Source organism: Electrophorus electricus, chromosome 1 (genome assembly GCF_041902795.1).
Source record: "Electrophorus electricus isolate QZ-2024a chromosome 1, ASM4190279v1, whole genome shotgun sequence".
NCBI lineage: Eukaryota > Metazoa > Chordata > Actinopteri > Gymnotiformes > Gymnotidae > Electrophorus > Electrophorus electricus.
Window position 1 is genome coordinate 37,952,231 of NC_137497.1, and position 21,627 is coordinate 37,973,857.

General features: G+C 43.3%; 1 protein-coding gene across 2 annotated transcripts in view; it reads right to left on the reverse strand.

The window, feature by feature from the left end:
• The window catches only part of myripb (myosin VIIA and Rab interacting protein b), an 83,535-nt gene that overhangs the window by 23,721 nt on the left and 38,187 nt on the right, over positions 1–21,627 (reverse strand). For both annotated transcript variants that reach the window (XM_081718819.1, XM_035525912.2), the window contains exons 3-4: positions 21,083–21,304; positions 956–1,092 (exon numbers count right to left, since the gene is read on the reverse strand). In XM_081718819.1, coding sequence (XP_081574945.1) covers positions 956–1,092; positions 21,083–21,304 — 359 coding nt within the window. The remainder of the gene's footprint in view (positions 1–955; positions 1,093–21,082; positions 21,305–21,627) is intronic.

Sequence of the window (21,627 nt, forward strand, 5' to 3'; positions counted from 1 at the left end):
GGGGGAATGGTCTTACAGCTCTATTGATGCAGTACTAAAAACTACCACTGACAGGCACAGCAGCATGCCCCATATAGGCCCTGGTACCAAGAACACAGGCACGACCACGTGCACAGGAAAGTACAAACAAGTCATTATAAAGTATCATTCTATTAATGGCATTCACAAGCAACCACCTTACATATACACACACATATATGTATGTATGCACAACACATACACAAGCCTGGCAAGGTGGCTCACTGATAATCTGCTCATCTCAATGAAGACTTGCAGTGGCTAATCCTATCTTCTTTCAGAGAGAGAGAGAGAGCGCGAGAGCAAGACAAAGAAAGAAGGATAGTGAGTGATCAAGAAAGTGAGTGATCAAGAAACATCACTAAGTCAGTAAATAACGTAATATGGAAAAAGTGACACACCTCCACCAAGTTTACTTACAGCTGACCTGCATCATTCAGGCTGTGCATATTTGTAAGGGATTAACAACAGTAACATGCTGCAGTGAATTTATCCAGATATGTAGTGAGTGAGTGTGTGTGTCTGCTGAGAGTAAGGATTTGAATGTTATGCATTTATGCTGCTATTGTGTGCGTAATAAGAGCTAGGATGAGAGTCTCAGATTAGCACTGCCCTATGTGAAAGTGCACCAACATCTTCACTTGTTAAAACTGGTAGGCAGACTTTTTTTTTTTTTACATTTAACGTTCAAGATGGTTTACAGCAGAGGCGTGGGACCAAGTTGGTAAAAACCAATGCATGGCTAGACCCTGGAGCTGACCCTTAGAGTTAGCATGCTATACTAGGAACCCTAAATTACCCTACACCCTTTAGTAGATGGGGACTGCAACTTCTGGGCATGGCGCCAAACTGTTTGTCAAGATGCTGCTAATGGAGTTACTTTTCCACCATACTGATTGTATTGTGTGTGTAAGTGCACGTGTGTGTGTGTGTGTACCTGGTAACTCTGAGAGGGCTCCCCTCTCGATTATATGTTTCTTGTAGAGGGTCTTGAGGACTTTTGCACTGCCAAACCTCTTAAAGCGACTCTTGACGTTGTTGTAATACCATTCCAAAGACTGGGTTCTCAGAAACCTGCACAATTGCATGCAAGCACACACACACACACACTAAAACATTGTGCAATATTACCAGGCACTATTACAGTTTAAACAATGAGTGGTACCATTAGTAGGATGAAGGAGACGAATCCTAGTACCAGCTGGAGCCACTATACTCCTTGGTGTGAAGAGGGAGGATGTGGTCCATTTTTGGGCCAAATACAAGTCACTATTTCTCCTTAGTTCTTCAAATCAAGTTTGATTTGCTTTAATGTGGCCTGGCAACAATAAGACTGTAATGATTAATAAGGTGGAATTGTCCCATTTGCTGATTTTATTTCTGAACATAAGACACGTAGAAGAGGTTAGATTTTGTGTAGGTCTACTTACCTGATTTTAAATTGACATTAGAGGTTTAGAGACTTTAGATTCTAGAACTGAAGGTTCACCAACCAAAAGGCCTGATCATTTACCCCACTGCATACTGTCCATTACATGTAATTATATAATAACATAAGAGGTAATGGAACAAGGACCTAATTTGAGGATTAAGTGTGCAAGGCTTGGAGTTTCAAACACAAGACTATGCTTAGTACAACACATAGAAGACTTGCACAGATCAAAATAGTACAAAATATTTGAGCATTCATTTTAACAAACAGAATGATATCAGAAATATTGTCATCAGCGGTTTTTTTTTGTGCACTTTAAAATTAGTATCAATTGCAAGAATTTTAATATTCATTTGGGCTCTCAAATCCATTAAGTCTGTGTCTGAAGTGTGTATTTGTGTGTGTTTCATTAGGGACTTGCTTGGTGTTGACTAGTCAGAGTCTTGGAGCCAAAGTTTCTCCTATTTGTGGCATAAGCTGTAATTTGTTGCGAGCGTGTGAGTGTGGAGTTTGAACGTCAGGGTACCAGCGAGAGCGAGAGAGTCCTGAAGAGGGGGAAGTGCGAGTGACCGAGAGAGATGGAGAGAGAGAATGAGAAAGGGAAACTAAGAAATGAGTCAGAGCAACCAGATACCACCCAGGAGGTTAATCTCCTCTAAACCCTCGCTCGCGTCAGCCACGGGTCCCATCAGCTCACTTCCAGCACGGCCCTTCCTTTCAAACCCATGCTGATGGGACCTGCACTAACGTAATCACATTCCACAACCTTCCTGCTTCTTCCTCTCGCCGTCGCCCTCTGAAGTTTTCATCCTTATTTACTTCCATATTACACGGTCTCACTACTTCTTTGCCTCATTTTCTTGGAAGGTAAATAAGACCTGGGACTGTGGGTCTGCTGTGACGCGTTTCAAGTGTATCCTGAAGGTCTCTGCCCCTTAAGGTTTGGTCTCCATTACTCTCTCTCGCTCATTCAGGCATGATTCATCAATTTCTCTGTGCCTGAGCTTGTTAGTAATTGTGACACACGTGCTCGCACGCACGCACAGAGGGAGAGAGCGAGAACTTCATTGTACACTGCAAAAAAGATTTAGAGAGGGAAATTAAATGAAAGGAAAAAGAGAAAAACTGCTTTCAAAAGCAATTTCATCCTGTTCGGTGAAAGAAGCTACATTAAACCCACCCCCAGGACAAAGTCCGTTGACTGAGGAGCCACACAGGACGAGATCAGCTTTTATGGAGCCCTCAAGCACTGGCAGGCCAGATATAACAACTGCCCTTTGACCCTCACTACATGTGGGTAAACACACAGACAGACCAGAACAATAGAGGAGTGCAGAAAAATTGTTTAATATCCTCCTGCTCCCTTGCTGTAGTGCCATTGTAGCAGAATTAATGTTCCTTGTGTGTATATGGTCCTGTAAGTTGCTAATGTGCAACTTGTGCATCAGAAGAAGTCTTGCTGTATCTCTGCTAGTTACAGAAGAGAATTAAAGTGGGAGAATTTGAGCACTCGGCATAAAATCACCTTTATGATGGTGGTTTTGGCTAAGGTTCCCACATGAGATGCAAAGTCCTTATCACTCTACACAGAGGAACAAAATTCACAGCTGTGTAGATATGCAAGCTGGTCCATGCACAACCCCCCCCCACCCACAAAATGCTGCAGCACATCACTACCGGTGCTCTCCCTCGCAGTCTCTTTCTTTATATCCTTCTGTGTTTCTCACCCTGTCCCAGTTCTAAATAAGACTGCAGTAAAAAATGTGACAGGCTTAAAAATGTCCACCTTCAGGCTTGCCAAGTGCCCCGAGGCGAAACTCCATTACCATAATTGATTTTCTGAGGTTTTAATGAATAGAGTTTCTTTTTCGTGCACCTCCTTCTATTGGACAAACAGAGCACAGAGACGGTGGAGGGGACAGCCCCTAAATCGCCCAACCGATAATCTACTGCTTCACTTTCTGCTATCAAACGGCAGGGGAAGTTGGCCTATGGCAGCAGCTGGCTTCTGTCTACAGTGTAATGGGCCAGAAAAGTTCTAATGTGAAGTGTAATGTGGAGAGTGAAGCCAGACTCAGATCTGGACATCACTAGTCTGCAATATGCATTAAAATGGTACACAGGCACTTTAGCTTAATGGAGCGAATTCAGCTGGAAAACCAAGCTGTATTTGATTAGTGTAGAAACCAGTAGTTACATTTTTCTGTTTTTGTGGCTGTGGAAATAAACACTACGTGATCATCCACATGAGGAAAACAGAGTCAGAGCTGACTGTCGATTAATCCTGAGTGCTGTCTCATTACCACACTGCACATGCATTACAAGCACAGAGATAGCCAGAGGATAATCATGTTAATAAACAAATAAAACAATGGAAGTCTTCCCAGTAATTCTACCTCCATCCATCTTCAGTCCTTTAAATCAAAGGAACTTGGATGATAATTATTTAAAGACAATTACATAATTGCTATCTTTGGCAGCTGTCAAAAGCAGGTTACACATATTAAGTAGCATCATATTTGAAAAGCTGATTTGTTTGTGGTCGTAGTACTAAAGTGAATGAGGAAACTGTGGGCAGTGCAGGGCTGCGTTGAATAGCGTTGTATTAAATACAGACACGGCTAAACTGATGTTCTTCCAGTCCACGCTGCATTGTCTGTCTCCCCGTCTCACCACACTGCTGGGTCTTCACTCTTCTGTCCGTTTTGATTTGCCATGTCTCTCTCACACTCATGCCAGAGGCATTGGAGGCAGCAGGTGCAAGAAGGCACACAGAACCCCTCTCTCCCTTTCCCACACACACACACACACACACACACACACACACACCACTGTGGACTGTGAATAGATTCTTAGAATTCTTTAAAATTTTTTTTGCTATTTTTGCTACTTTGCTAGAAAACTGGTGCACTTCTGAAAATAGACTGCATCATGAGGAAGGAATATGTATACACTCTGAAACACCACCTTAAGACATCAGCCAGAAAGTTCTCCCAGGAGCACAGTGGTCCAAAGCACACCTCCAAAGGTATGAACAAAGCCCTGACCTGGATCGTTTGTGGACTGAACTGAAAACATGAGTTTGACTAAGGTGCCTCACAAATCATTTCTATATTTCTATATATATATATATATATATATATATATATATATATATAGAAATATAGAAATGATATATATATATATACATACCATTCTATGCAGAACTTCTGCTAAAAGGAGTAGTCATAAATTTTGGAAAGTATTGTGTGACGCTTGTAAAAGATTACCACAAGCACTCAACTGAAGCTAAGCAATTCAAAAGTAATTCAACCAAATATTAATGAAGCAAATGAAATTTGCTTACCCATTAAGAGTCTGACAGTAAATAAACCCACTCTCTGGTATGTCTCTGCTCTGATTCTGAAAGTACAAACCCTGACCGACTTGATACAGGAAATGTATGCTAATGTCACAGTACATCCCTCTGACAGCGCAGTTCCCCTGGCACCAGCGTCATGTAGCTTTGTCACTGTAACTGGCTGGTTGGCTATTGCTCATCTGTCTGGATATGTTTCTTGTAGAGGGTCTTGAGGACTTTTGCACTGCCAAACCTCTTAAAGCGACTCGACGTTGTTGTAATACCATTCCAAAGACTGGGTTCTCAGAAACCTGCACAATTGCATGCAAGCGCACACACACACACACTAAAACATTGTGCAATATTACCAGGCACTATTACAGTTTTGCTCACTATTGCTCATCTGTCTGGATCTGGAGGTCCCGCGGGACCCACGATGTGCTCCACTAGTCTCTTTTACTCCACCCATGTGGACTTATCAAGCTCACGTGCAGTGTACTTGATTCTGAATAAGGTTGCTGCTACTTGGCTGTGTCTGTATGTTATACCCACCACTTAATCTATTGTTCAAATACAGTTTAATGCCCAAATCTAATTTGGCTGGTTCACAGTATCTTTTAAAAATGTGTCTGATATCCAGCTGTAGTCTGAACAGATCTCTCACCTGAGCTGTCCCACACACACAAAGGAACAGTGCTTCACATGACGCACTCATTCAGGTTTAACTCGAACAACCAGCCAACCACTAGTCTAATGCTCACATACATAAGGCATCAAGATTTTAGTGATGGCTCTGTGGAGTCATGGCAGCTCCCACTCTGCAGATGAATATCTAGCTCTGCTGTCGTCGATCTTGACTTCTTGCCCGTGTGAAGTTGACAAATGCCAAGCTGGACTGATGTAAAAAGTTGCTTCAAGTTTGCTTTGACAGTTCAGATTGGAGTCACATGCCACAAACTCCATTTCTGTGCCACGTACGAAAATGGCTCATGCTGAAGTCGAAAATGTAAAGTGTTTTTTTATTTCTTTGTGTACACCGTCATCCAAATGACACGTGTGTGCCACTTTTACCTGTGGTGTGAGTGTAATTGTGTGAATGTAATTGTCATTTTGACACTGTTTGTGTGCTGGGTGCAGAACATGGCATAATGAGCGTGAATATATGGATTTAACCTTGAACAAACAGTTCAGGCTGCTGCTGCTAGTGATGTAAGGCTATGAAATCTCTCTCTTCCATGGTACTCATTAGGCTCCCTAATACCGACAGAGCATTGTTTTAATGCTAAAACCCATCGGAGTGCTGCTGTTGACACTGCAAACTCCTTTATGACCACAATTACCCATCTTAATGGACACTTAATGGATACAGCAGGATGAGGTCACAAAGCAGACAAATCAGAAAATCATCTCCAGCTGCTTCCATGGCTGTGACCGTGAGTTTGGGGTGCAATTCTGACCTTCCCAGTCACCGTATCGGAAGCCAACAGAGCCCCTTGGGGATGTGCTAGAACTAGAGATTCACAGCATGAATGTGCAGCTGATAAATCTGCAGCAATTATGTGATGCAATATGTCCACGTCGAGCACAGTCTCAAAGGAAGGTTTCCAAACTCTTTTGGGATCCTTGCCGAGAAGAGCGCAGGCTGTTTCAGCACAGTGAGGGAACAAGGTATGGACACCTCCCTCTGTCCTGCCTTGTTCTGCCTATTCCTCTCTCGACAAAGCAAAGCTGGTTTATTCACTGTATCCCATTTTATAAAGAAGAAAATTCAAGGTGCTTTACAAATACAAGGATAAACAACTGACTGAAATAGAAAAGATAACGAATTGAAATTAATTATGATTATAGGAAATAATGAAGTGAACAAAAATGGGTTTATACTCTTTAAGCATATAATTTTATATATTAGGCCGTCTAATTCATTTAGTGATTTATTGACCGAGTATCTTGTTAAATCTATTCTGTAACTAACGAACGCAGTATAGAGATTTTAGAACTGGATTAATGTTGAGTGTATTAGAATGCGGAGATTTCAGACTAGGTTTCTAAGTTTTAAGAGCCCTAAATTTGAGACAAACGTTGAGATGCTCCTTTTCTATCAATCAAATACCTAAACGTATTGTCTTATTTTAACTGAAGGAAATTCTGCCTCATCCAGTTATGCATGTGCACCAAACAGACAGTGCATGTCTGGGCTATAATGATCAAGAGAAAGAGCCAAGCATATTTACTTGTTAACTGCATAACTGTGGTGCAGAATTCAGCCTAATTGGAGCACATACAGATTGTATAAAAGTGGACCAAGAACTGATCCCTGGCGGATTCTGATGGTACAGCCATATTTGTTCACCGTCTCAGCCAATAGAGAAGTGACATATATTTCCAACAGTCATGAAGATGGCACAATAAGAGAACTAGCCTGATCTCAGAGTAATTGCTCTCTGCCGAGTCCCAGTTTGTAAGTAAGTATGCGATCCTGAAGACAGAAGATATTGTAGACCCTTCATGTCCCTTCAAATAGCAAATTCCACTTTGCTGTGAATAAGATGAAGCTTTCCACATGCTGGCAACACCCTCACTGTGCTCTGTAAAGGGCACCTTCAGCTTTCTGGAGATGCAGTACTGACACGGCAGAATCACTCTGCCTCTGCGCCTGTTTGTGAGGATGTTCTGTGTTCCAGTCTGTGTGTCACTCTGGGGGGGGAGAGTAAAAGAACGAATAATTTAGTTAGAATAGATTGATTAGCTGTGATAAACAATACTGAGTGAATTGTTTCGAAAGAGAGGTCACTTAAGCTGAAGGTTGGGAGGAAAGAGAAGAAGCTATTCAGGCACACGGAACAAGGGGACGAACGGCCGAAGAATCCTCCAGAAACGTGCCCTGCGCCAGCTGCCTCCTGAAGCCATTTGTGTGCCGCTATTTTTAGTGCATTATTGGGCAGCTGGAAAATGTATGTGGATCGATGGAGAACAAAGAGGCAGGGTAGGCAGGGGAGAGGTTTCATCTCTGACCCTCTCTTACACAGACATGCACACAAGATTACAGTTCCTCCTCTTCTTAGAATCTACACGCAAAGTTCCGTCTCTCCAATAGGCTGTGTGTCCTTGTGTTTCTTTGTTTAAAACAAGTCTACAGTTACACTTGGTTTATTAACTTCTTACCTAAGTGAGCTCACTTGTCAAAGCAGAATGGCAGATATTGGGCTATGCTCTTAAAAGGACATTTTTCAAGACCCCTGCAATACATACAGAGTCAGAAAAAAAAAACAAAACTGGTACGTATGCTGGTCCAACCGATTAGAAATTCCTGTGCAAATATTTAAAACTTCAGCATCACAAAAGCTGAATTAGTTGGCACTGGATAAAACAAAGCTGGCTTTGTAATAGATAGATAGCTAGATAGCTAGAGATAGATAGATAGATAGATAAAATAATTTTTGTACATTATGGTCATCAAAAATCAACCACCATCACTAACTTGCTCTGCTGAGACACTTTGCTCTACAAGCTACACTGAAACACGGTTCCCCTTCATCAACTCCAAGGCATGATGGGATTGTGTGAACTGCCAAAGCGTGTCACACGCAGTTTGAAATTGGGATCACTATTGAGATGGAACACTGGGAAAACCTCGGAGAAGCTCCGACTCCAGGGAGGGAACAGATGCTCATTTGTCATAATACTGATTTAGTCTGCTACTACACTGTCATCTTGCAGCTTCTCTGGGTGCATTCAGCACAAATATAGCTTCAGGGCATCTACAGCAAATACATTCATTTCAATGAACTGTAATGACGACAGCATCTTTTGATTGCAATTTGTTTCTAATTTGCACAAGTTAACTGGAATGATATATGAAAAGGGCACGGATGTATTTAATGATCAGAGAAATTCATATGGTTTTATTTGAAGTTGTGCATTAAAATTTGTACAAATGCTTGCACCGAGGTTGATAGTGGAGCTGTTGATTGCATGACTGGCAAAGAGGCACAAAGATCCATTCTTGGGTATGGTGGGATCTTTGACATAATTCCTGTAGATTGGGAAGATCTTAGATCCTCACAAATGTTCCTGGCTCGCTTTGTACCTGCTCCCCAGTGCCTGGTATTCATTGTTCTACTAATACAGTATTACCTTATTGAGAGAGGAGGATAATTAAATGTGAATAAATGATTACAGTGACACTGATTAAAATCACTGGGAAGGTAATTAAAAGAGCCCAGTAGGCCAATGAAACCCTGCCCATCTACATCAAGAATGTGCTCATATTTGCACTTGGAGCAGCTGCCAAGTCTCTCCCTCACTCTTACACACTCGCATGTGCACACACAAACACACGCACATGCCCACGTTTCACTTCAGCGGTTTGAAATTAAGGATCATTACTCTTTGACCATATCAGTAATATGAACAATTAGTGGGCTAATGAAAGTACAAGTTGGGTGTATGCACCTGCGTCAATGCGGACACGCGTGCGCCAACATGACTGCCAAAAAAGATGACCTCCCCCCTCGTTCTCTTTCTCCATCCCTCAGTTACATTTAATGGCCATCAAAATCCTGGACACTCTCCAGAAATGTCCAATTCAAGCAATTGTCTTTAATGAACACCTAATGAGCGCAGCGGTGAGTGTTAAATCATTTCATGGGCGTCCGTGGTCCACACTGAGCAGCTTCACGTCGGTTGCTACACCTCCACATCTGCCTGCTTGAGCCGACGGTGCAGTTACACTATTCCCGTAAAGCTATGCCTTGCAAAATCTCCTATTCATTTTCTATAAAAAAATGTCAGTTGCAAGATATCTAGCCATGCAACGCACTGTGGTACCATCGCGGCAGATCGGAGGGCTGCGAAGTGACAAAAAAAAGTTGAGCCAAGCTGAACTTCATGAAAAGGAATCTGTCATGTGAGGCAATCAAAAGCCAATCAAAAAACACTGTATGCGTTAACAAAGACTTTTACAACTGCATGTGTGATACATCACTTCTGATCATCAAAGCTTTTGTTTCGATATGGAAGAAAAGCTCATATTAGCAGTTAACCATTTCCACTGTTTTTTGATGCCTCTTTACCAACATACAGACAAGATCTGCATAGAGGGAGGTTGCAGAATTTGAAAGTCATCTTATTTAAAAGATTAGGTATAGAGCAACAAACTAAAATCATATTATCCTCTTTGTATGCTCTTTGTCAGACTAAGGATAACGCAATATTTGCGAATTTATACAGAACTCGTCCCTCCAATATTCAAAACACCAGCGGAAAGAAACTTTGTTGGATGCCAACATCTTCTAATTATGCAAATAGCTGATTTCTGGCAAGACGGTCTGTCCACACGGCACCGTGACGAATCGGAGGCAGGCGAAGTGTCAACAGGCGCAGTCGCGCCGAGACAGTGTAAATGCATTGTAACTCAACTCCATGAGCCAACCGTGGCAGTTCTCCACACCGTGCTGTCAGAAACAACGGCCTCACTGAAACGCACAACAGAGAATCGGTAGGCACACCCTCGCCTGGCATAAGTGTCTCCAGCCACGTTGCGCTCACACACACACTCGCGCTCTCTCGCGCTCTCCTGCTCCTGTCGTCACTCTCACGACAAATTTATGCTCCTGCTCTTTCTCTTCTTCCCTCACTCCCTTTTCCTCTCTAGTGTTCCTCCCTTCCAGGTCACAAATTCTCTCCCACTTGCCCAAACCTCCTTTTGCTCTCCTCCTCCACATCTCCCTCCCCAAACCCCGGTCATCCCCTCAAATGCCCCCCCCCCACCCCACTCTTCATTTTATAAGACCTCCTGTCTCCTTCTACTCCCCACTGCGTCACTCCTAAGCGTGTCCTCCAGGCCTCCTCTGGCGCCCTCACCGTCGGCCCATGTCTCAGAGGGTCCCGGTGGCCTGAACCACCATGGCATGATCGACGGCTCAGTATGAGATTACGCAGCCCAAATCCTGCACCATCGAAGGCATTGAATGCACAGCGCAGAGCAATCTGTTGCCTCGGACTCTAGATGCTGGTTTAGCTCCTCACTTGACATTTTAAAATTTGCATTATTGAAGCTGTGGGTTCAATAATGAGATAACCCAGGTGACTCAGGAAAAGATAACACCCCAGAAATTGGTTAGCATAGAAACGTGGACGCACTAAATGGCCCACAGAAGATTCTATCTGCCAATGGAGGCACTATTGCTGTGTTAGAGATATCTGTTAACATATCACAGGTATGAATCAGAACAGACTGATGTCTTGGGCGTATATCCGAAGATTTTTTTTTTTTTTTTTTTACTTCTTATCAGTCAGACTGACTGCAGAGGAAAAACCCAGGGGATGAAGAGAAGAGGCAAAACAGACTTTTTGAAAACTCGGGAGATGACAGGATTGAATAATCTGCTCGCTGACTTAAACACACACATGCAAGCACACACCCCCTCCAGCAGGATGGGGACGGAGTTTAGGGTAGGGGTGCTCAGCTATAACGTCATCCCTAAAAGAACAGAGACCAGGAGAATCAGAAAAGACAGTGACTAACAGTTGGACTGAAAAAGCCTGCAGTCTAGTACATTTCTGTGAAAACATACATTATACACACACACTACACACACACACACACACTAACCCAATACACCCTGTCATCTTACAGATACAGTAAAATGACTGACCCACAGTACTGCAACCCCAAAAACTCAAGAAACAAAAAAAATCCCAGTGGTCTCCGATTGAGACCATAGGTTCTGCAATGCTGTTTTCCTTTACACACACCCACACACATACTACATAACTTGTGTTTGCTAAATAAAACATGGAGTACATTGCCTTTGTTGTTATGACATAGATTAAGATTAGATCATATTTTAGAAGCTGTTGATACAGAAATCCAGATTTTTCTAATTCTCAAACAGTTCTCTATGCCACAGCAATGTTCCTGAGTACAGCACCTCTCCCTATTCCCTGGCTTACACCTGGTTTAACACAGAGCACATGTCAAGCACCACGTGTGCATGTGGGCTTAGGTGTGTTAGTGCATAAAACCACAAACATTTCAGGGCTAAGAAGTCCTGGCCTCATCCGAGACCAGTGTTTTTCCCTTCGAGTGGTTGCACTGTGTGAGTGTGGACGACCGGCTCTCCAACAGAGACCAAGCCGGTGAAATGCTGGGATAATGTGCCATACTTGTGTGTGGCTGTAGAGAGGTTTCATCACTGTTCTCTAGCATTAGCCCCAGTCCATGTGGCTTGTCTGGGATTTTTCAGGATAGTCCATCATCAGTACGTTCGTGCTCACTGGGGTTCCTGGGTTTTGAACTTTCAAAGCTGATAACTCTACTTAGAGTGAACACTGGGAATCCCACCAACTGTGTGAGCATATTTCACACCTCAATAACCTACTTTCCTTATCGCTACACTTCCCATTAACAATAAACCCATTCCATTTAGCATAATTCAACACTTTTTAATCTGCCAATCTCCTTCGGTCTCCTTCGTTTGGCTGCGTTTTCCTCAGGACAAAGATGACTCAGCATTTTCTGCATCTTATTGATCCAATCATCCCTCCTAACCTGCCAACGAGAGTGACTCAGGCTAAAACGAGGCAAACAGCAAACTGTCACGAGAGACAGGGAGTGGGTGCCAACTGTTTCCTCATTTGTTAAGATATACTGGAAAATATGTTGATCTATGCAAAAATCAATCACTTTCACAGGAAAATTCACACATAGCCAAATGTAAAACCTGTTCAATACTATTGTGTTCAACTATATTTCCAAAATGCATTAATGTTTACTGAATACTCAAGGGTGCTAAAAAATACACGAGTGTTAAGGCAATCTGACCTTTATTAAGAATACTTTGACATGAAGTTTGTCTTGTGTGCAGTATCCCCAGGCCTTGGAAAACACCGTACAAGACATTCGCATTATAAAACATTGAATAAAATGCTACCAACATGTACAGTTCAAACAAACCAAGTTGTTTCTTGATTATAGAATGCAAAACTTGTTTGCATTTCAAGCTCCCGTAAAACAAACCATCTATCTATCTATCTATCTATCTATATCCATCCATCTCTATAACACAGGATCCTAGATCTATGCCTTACACAACTACTAGCATTCGCTTAACCGATAGACTCCTAGTATTTCACGCTTATTTTTAATTTTTTAATCACAATCCCAAACTCTCCAGATGAAATGACTACGTCCTTCCTTATTTAAGAGCGGCACGCTGCAGTCTGCTGCAGGTATAAATCTTTAGATGTGTGTAACATTTCAACACAATTCATTAAATTACATTTACTAAACTAAATCTGCTGTAAAATTGACTTATGCAGAACCAATATCCCACTGCAGTGTGACAAACTGGAGATGAATGTGACATGGCTATAATACCCCAAGAGTCTTCATGCAAAAGCTTTGATGCTAATCGCACGCACGCACGTTAGTAGGTTGAAAGGTCAACACATTCCCTGGCTACAGATAGAAGTAGTAGAAACAATAGAATAAATAACATCTTCACCATGTACAATTCTCAAAACCACCACACCCATTCTCTGCACCATTCACTAAACCACAACTGCATCTTGCACCACTCACTAAACCACACCTACACCCTGTATCGGTCACTAAACCACACTTACTCTTTGCACCATTCACTAAACCACACCCACATCATTCACTAAACCACCACACCTACACTCTGCACCATTCCCCAAATCACACCTATACCTGTCAGCATTCTCCAAAGCACACCCACACACTACTCCCATTCCCAACACGCCACCAACACACTGGATCATTCCCAAAAACAGGCTTACACCCTACACTATTCCCAAAACCACAACCACATACTGGACCATTCACAAAACCACAGCGACATTCCCAAACCCACACCTTTACTCTCAGCCGGTTCTTTCAGGAGCTAGAGGCTTCACCCCTAGGGAAAAAAAAAAATCTGATTTACGTGGACAGATATTTGCTTTGCTTTCCCACCGGTTTTCTACTGCAAAATGCTTTTGGAACTCTGAGCAATCATTTAGTACTTCATTCCCTCACTCTACCCTTCCCTCCAGGTGTATACTCACATCCATCCACCCTTCCCTGCCCTTCTCCATCCACACCATACACCCCCCTTCCCATAGCCACACACAGCTACTAGTGGGAGTTGGATATCCAGTCTCCTGCACGACCGAAAAGACCAAATGATGCGTTTGATAAGAGTATAGATCATGGAACTCAGAACACTGCCTGTACTGCAGGATAAATTGGACTAATCATTGGGTACAGAATGAACACCAATAAAGGGGCATTTTTTTCTTACTGCTATACAATTTTATGATTCAACTTTACACTATCATTATAAAACAAAAAAGGTATATAAATTCTTCCATCCAACAAAAAAAATCAAAGCTAAAGAATGTGACATTTACAAGACCTAGCAATGTTCACTTTCTCAACTCTCAATTTCACTTTATTTTGTGCTATGACTATAATCTACCATAGTTTAATCCAAAATGTTGACTGATGTGCACGGTTCATAATATTTTCTGTTACATGCTGTGTACACTATACTGTGTGTAGAGGAATCCAGACATTGCACAAACATACACAGAAGAGGATCAATAATTATACAAACATGCAGTGAAGCCATTGCCAAACATAACTCCATACAGATGCTAACTGGTCAACATTATGCATTCCAGCTGGTTATATTGCAATACAGAGAGGTGCAAAACTAAAATAACAGCTCCAAAAGCATCAACAAAAGCATCAGCAAAGGCTCGAGGAACCTCACAGGTGCTGCCCTGTTTAGGATGTGATGGAGGGTGTGCAGGCACCATCCCATTTAAAGAGCATCATCATGGTTTTCTTCCTAGCGCTCCACAGCACAATGATGAAGATGGCAAGTGTAAAACTTTGGCTAGCTGAGTGAGGGCTTTGAACAATGCTTCCCCTGAGCAGACGCTTTAAACAATAAAGGCACACAAAGAAATCACACACTTCAATCATCAGAGTGCATGATGGTCTCTCCACTGCACAGGCATTGATATGCAGAAAGTGAGAGGGTGTGCGCATTACAGTTAAGAGTGAAAGAAAAGAAACGATAATTAAAAATATCTGAACATTGCACAGAACGGGAAATACGTCAGCATACTCTCTAATCCGTGTGCATATACAGCACCACTGCATGTGCATTTATACAGGTGTGTGGGTATAGGTGCGTGAGCGAGTGACCGCTGCTGTTTTTTGGGCAAGCTTGAGAAAATAGTGCCATCTTTGAAGGCTGGAGAGGCATTGAGAGCAAGAAAGATGAGATTAAAAAAAGATTTTTGTAATTATGTTTGCAGTGGAATCCTCTCACTTTCATTCGCTCCTGCTCTTGCATATTCTCCTAACTTATCCTCTCTCTCCCTTACTCAGACTCTCTGGCTTCAATGGGGCCATGGGGGTCGCCTGGTGGATATGAAACTGCTGATATGCCAATATCTGATTTCATTTCAAATCAGAGAGAGACTGACGGGTAGAGTGGGAGGGGAGAGAGAGAGAGAGAAAGCACAAACGTGGAGAGAAGCTGCATGACTGCGTTATGTTCTGGAGGAGAGGTAAGTAGGCAGGGAGCAAAAGAAAAGAGAAAAGAACAAACGAAAGAGTGAAAGGAAAAAAGAAAAAAAGTGCGACAAGAGGCACGTGGAGAGTGTGTCTACAACAGGACGATTGTGAGGACGTGAGCACGTCCATGTGCTGCATCACAAAGCGCTTTGGCCAGGACTAGAAACTGTGGTCCTGGTAAGAGAATGCAGTCAAAGACTCTGCTTTGTGTGTGTGCTTTAACAATGTTGTGAGGATGTGAAGAGAACCAGCAGGTTTGTTCCTGGGAACAAACTGTGTTTCTTTATTTTCACTGCAATGAAATACAGCATTTCCACACTGCCACTGGAAAAATGGTGAAACAAAATGGCGCACACAATCATCTCGATCTCTCACCCACTGAGGAACAACAGAGCCAAAACAGCGGAATTAAATACAATAGAAATTTTGCACAAAGAAAGTGTTCCTGCATCACAGCTTACTGAAATGCTTGACGTAGCCTGACACTTTGCTGTTAACTGAAATGCTGTCTTACAAAATCAGTTATTTCATACAGATATCACTTCAGTTAAAAACAACTTTGGTTTGGCCACGGCTTCTGTTAGGACTCCTAAATAGGGATTTCTAGTAGGAGTAAATTACACGAACAGAGGGGAAAGCATTGTTGAAGAAAGACACACACCAGACACACACAGCCTCGCACAAAACATGCCAAGTCTTGAAACATGAAAACTGGAATCCTGGGAAGTAGGTTTAAAGAAAACATCTGAAGAAATCTCTTACCACCAAGAACCTAATCCTGCTTTTTAACTGTATTATGCAAACCCAGAGTTAATGAGAGGCAGGTTGATGTGCATTAAATGCATTATGCAGACTAGAGTTAATGAGGCAGGTTGATGTGCATCAAATGTGCCTCTCTGTGCCTACACCCAACAGCCACGTCAAACCGTGCAGTGACCCTCGACCATGATGGAGAAGAAATAACTAATTGAAAGGTAGCGGCTCCTGACTTCAGCGGTTTGTCTGCTTGCAACATGGAATTGGAAACAGCTCCGTAGCACACACCCTTATTCTTGCACATGGGTATCTGCACGTGTTTACATAAAATAGTTGTTTTGTGGGACCTTAAATAGACATTTACATGCATTTACATGCAACGTGGCCCAAACAAACAGCAAGTACTAAAAAGTCCAGATTTGTAAAAAATGTCAGATCCCTGCAGAAACATGAGCTGGAAGACATGACATAAGGACTCTTTCCTGGATATCCAGCACGTATGGCATCGCTGGCCTCAGCCACTGAACCTGCCCTGCAGTCTGCCCACTCCAGCTCCGTTAGGTGCAGTATTTGCCCCAAAACTAAAAATACTGCTCCCATTAAAAAAGGCGAGAGAGAAGCCCATTCTCTCCATTGCTCTTGGGTTTTTCTCTCATCTTTTTAAATGATACCAGACCTGAGGGAGAGAGAGGATGGAAAGACGAGTCTTTTTTTTTCTTTACACCCAAATCTCAATATACCATGCCTATATTCTCTTATGTACCTGAGTAGGACTGTGGTCGATTACCATCCAAGTGATGTTTCATAATTAAGATTAGACCAGTGCCAAACTTGGTGACAATGACAATAATACGGTAATTAGGATCAGCTAGACACAAGCAACCCCAGTAGTTTAAAGGGAGAAATGGCCAATACAAGCTAGTTTCAGGATGACGTTTGTATCAAATGTGCCACCTGAATTCACCAGAAAAAGAAAAAGTTCTGATAAAATTGCAATAGATGCATCCCACACACACACACACAGTTCCCTTGGTTCCATCAGACAGCACTGACTATGTGTAGTTGCAAAGCTGTGTGATCACTTTCATAGCTCTTCAGGCTTATGAATATAACGCTAACAGCCATGGCAGCTGGCTGAAGTCATACCTCTATGCTCTCGTTGGACAGACCATAATGTGTGTGTTAGTTATAAAATAAGTGTGTCTGCACAGTGATAAGATTATGAGGCACAAAATTAACAGTAGCTTTTGGCTTCCCCTGACCTCTAAATTGACAATTACCCCTTTGGGCAGAGAAATGGAGACAGACAGAGAGAAGAAAGGATTAAGAGATCGTTTTGGTGTGTGGGGGTGTGAGGGTGTGGGTGGGTGAGGTGGAGCAGGAGAGTGAAAGCGAGAGAGAGGAAAGGGGCGTCACTAGAGATGGCACAGTACCGAAGTTTCCGTACCGATCCGATATGGATATCTTGCATTTGAATATTGCCCGATATTGATACAGATCCGCTATTTTTTTAATTAAAAAGTCAGAGTGGAGCTGTGATTCTATTGTTTGGGAATTTTTTGTGTGTGCATTATATATGCAATATTATTAGATATCATGCATGGATGTGACAAATAAAATGATACAGAAAAACACTGTTTGCGAGACAAAAACATCATCTTCACTTGACCTCTGCTTAAAAACAGAGATGGAATCTAATTATTCTTCCTAACCCCAAAAGGGTTATTCTCCCAAAGCCCAAAAGATGTATAGACAGAGTTAGCTCATTATCTTAGGCTATTCTCTAGATTCTTATTCAGATTTCCCGGTCCACCTTAGCTTTTTTCATGCAGATTGAATGTACTAAAGCCATAGACTAACATTAGATATCAGTCTGACTCCAAAAAGTGGTACTGGATCTGTGCCATCGCTACACAATCAGGCATTCCCATATACGGGATCTAGACTAGGGGTGTTACGATATAAAGGTACTGATGATGATCATGATATTTTAAAAAATTAAATCTTGATTTCATGTTAATAATACACATACAATAAAATTCAAAATAATCCAATGGCAATAGGTAAGGCAGTGCTGAAACACCATATGACTTTCATACAAAGTAGGCAAGCAGCAAATTTTCAATACCACATCAAGCATAGACCAATATACCTTTAACTGGAGCAACAAACAGTTGTATTTAACTAGTAACCAAACATCAGTTACTCATTTGAGGTCATGTACACACAAGACCTGTCTGTATTGCTACAGGCCACATGTATGCAGTTCTATCGTTTAAACTGTTGCTCATTCCTTATGATGCTAAGCAGGTCAGCTACATGATCAGAGTGCGTTTGGTGGTTTGGTTTCTCTTAAAGGTGCAACATCTACATTTTCTTCAACTTTTCTATAAATATCGTGATATCATTATTATGAATTCTTTGGCCTCAATATTTGTGCAGTGAAAATCTGATAGTGACAGCCCTAATGTAGATGGTTGGCATTAAAGAAGGGTGTGCAGTGGTACCGTGGCATCATGAGACCTTGATCTTAAGAAGAACTCGTCGGAATTTTAGCAAGTGAGAAAAAGTCCTAATCACAGCTGTTGGGAACGTTTCATAAGGCTTAGCTCACATATCCTTTACAGATTTGCAATGCTGAATGCATGTCACCACCTCATTGGCTGCTTTGATTGCTGCTGAAGTGACCACAGTCTTCCACAAAACTGTTAACTGCTTGTTTGTGTTGGGTTTCCCTTCCTGCACCTGGGACTAGAACGATGATCCTGTTCCTTCCAGCCAAAGCGCAAGGGATGTGCAATGCTTGTTATAGAAATAAATCAGAAAACTCTCCCTCTCACACACTAAAGGCTGTGTGAACAGCCTTTGGGGTAATGTCAAAAGGGAGGTGGGGTTAGCGTGAAGGAGAGATTCAATTTTAATTGGACCCATTTTGCCCAACCCTCACCCTGTGCATCACCTCAGACTACTCATCATTTCAATTATGCTCAACCTGTGTGCATGTGTGTGTGAGAGAGACATGAGGAGTAAGCTGTAGTTAAAGCAATTTAAGGGTCCACAAACGAACACAACCACATGATAATTAATCATGGTGTGAAGAACAAGGCAACACAGAGTTCTTATTTAGGTAGAACAGGGTCATTTCCCAGGTGAATGTGTGTTCTGTTATAATTGACTAAATGAACTGTTGTTAAAATGCTGGTGTCCACTCAGGTTGCCTTTTTTCTACCATTCTTCCACCACTGCCCCACACCCCCACAGACACACAGCTGGTTCACTCCTTCTGAATCAGGTGTTGTGTGGGGCTGATAGTAACAACTTCACACACTTACAGCTGTTACACAAATACACGGAGCATCTACAAATGAGGGTGTGTGTGTGTTTAAACAGGTACCATGACAGCAATTCCATCACAGCGAGAGCACAAGGAGCAAGATGTGTTGGCACTCCATTTCTCTGCATTTCTCCCATAGAAACACACACGCGCATTTCACTTAGTAACATGTCAGTCAACAGAAGGTACCAACACTAATGTATGTGTTAGTGAAGTCCTGTCTATTTTGTAACTTCTGAGTCAGCATGTGACCAACACACACACGAAGCCTTTTTACGCGCTGATGTGCTTAATTGCAATATCAAAACACTAACACACCCACATAAGAGACATAGAAATCATTAGCTTTGTTGAAAATACTCCCCTGCTCATAAACATATCCCGACCCCTTAGGGGAGGCGAGGGGCCCCTGGCTAGAGCTACCACCGCTGGGGGGGGGGGGGTTTGGGACACACCCTGAGCCCAGCCCAGCTCACCTCCAGCAGCCAGCAGACGGGCTAAAGCGAATCAACACCTTACTGCCACGCTTCATTTCCCTCCAGGCTGAACTGCTGGCTTTGTGGGCGTGCGACGGAACATTACATCTGCTGGGGCGGCGTCAGTCACAGATGGCGCCAGTCACAGGCAGACGAAAAGCGCCCATGTAACGCCTTCTGACATGCAGTCACACTTGGACACCGTTTACGTCGGCTCTGCCCATATGCATCTCACAGGTAACAGGAGACAATAACCCCCCCACCCCAACACCGTATTAATACTGAAGCCCTAATAGAGTGAAGAGTGAAACAGTGGACAGAGAGAATCCCTTTCCTGGAGTGTCACACACGCAAAATCCATTTCCTTTCGTGTTAGGTAATCAGTAATCCAGAAGCCTAGCACAATTTATGAGCCCCTCATCCCTTCCCTCTGTCCTTCCACACCAGAGCGCCCTGCTCTCTCTTTTTGGCTAGCATGCCTGAGAAAGCACGGCACGTCTGGGAGATCAGATGGAACCCGGCCGTATCGGGGAGAGCCAGCCACATCAAGGCAACTCTGCTTTGTATGGACTGGAAGGCAATCTGCTCGTCTAAGACACCTGGTCCACGCATGTGGATATTAGTGCATCTACACGCTTGGCTGTAGCGATGATGTGTCTCACTTTCTAAATGCAAGAGTGTATGACAAGTGTGTGCATGTATGCGTATACTTGTGCACCGACCTGCACTTCTGAGACGATGCAGCTCAACTCTCTAGATGTGCCTAAGTGTTTGGTCTCTGTGTCTGCATGCGTGCACACACATACCTGCTGTTTTAACATGCAGTACAGTTCCAGTGTGCAGCCTGACTGTTGGTGTGTGTGCGTGCGCTTTGAGCCCCTTTTCATTCCTGCTGCACACAGGGCTCCTCTCTCTCTCTCTCTCTCTCACCACAGTATTGCCTGTATTCACCCACTGTGTCTATATTACACATTTCTTCACATGCATTTCCTCTCTCAGTTGCAGGTGCACATATACACACACACGTGGTCGGTCTCTCTTGCTCTGTCAGTGTGTGCGTGTGTGTGCGCGCGTGCGTGCGTGCACACGTGCGCGAAAGGGTGCGCTCCACCCCCGAGTGTGCACTCACCTGCTCTTCTGGCAGACGGTGCAGACGTAGCCTCCTTGGCGCTGGCTGTAGGTGCAGCAGGCTCCGCAGACGTTGTAACGGCAGTCCAGGCAGTCCCGGCGCAGGTTCCGCAGGAAGCCGAAGGGCCGGCAGCAGCGGATGCAGCACTGCTGGTTGAAGCAGCGGCGGCCGGCCAGGAGCAGGCAGCGCGCACCCTCCTCCTCCAACTCCTGCTTCAGCTCACTACGGACCGAGAGGAGGCAGAGAGCAGGAGAGCAGGGAGCGAGTGGGAAGGGTTGAGAGAGAGAGAGAGAGAGAGGGGAGGGGGAAAGGGAGGAGAGACAGGGACAGTGGGTGAGGTGGGGGGGGGGGAGGGAGAGAGCAGCTGAAGGAGGTTGAAGACAGCCAAGCAGAATAACTGGAGACGCTGGAAAGGATGAAAAACTGAAAGATATAATTCAGAGGGAGGAGACTGGGGCACACACATGGAAACACACTCTGCACTCTTCCTTTCCTTATGGCTCTCATTGTTTTAAACACACACACACACACACACACACACACAC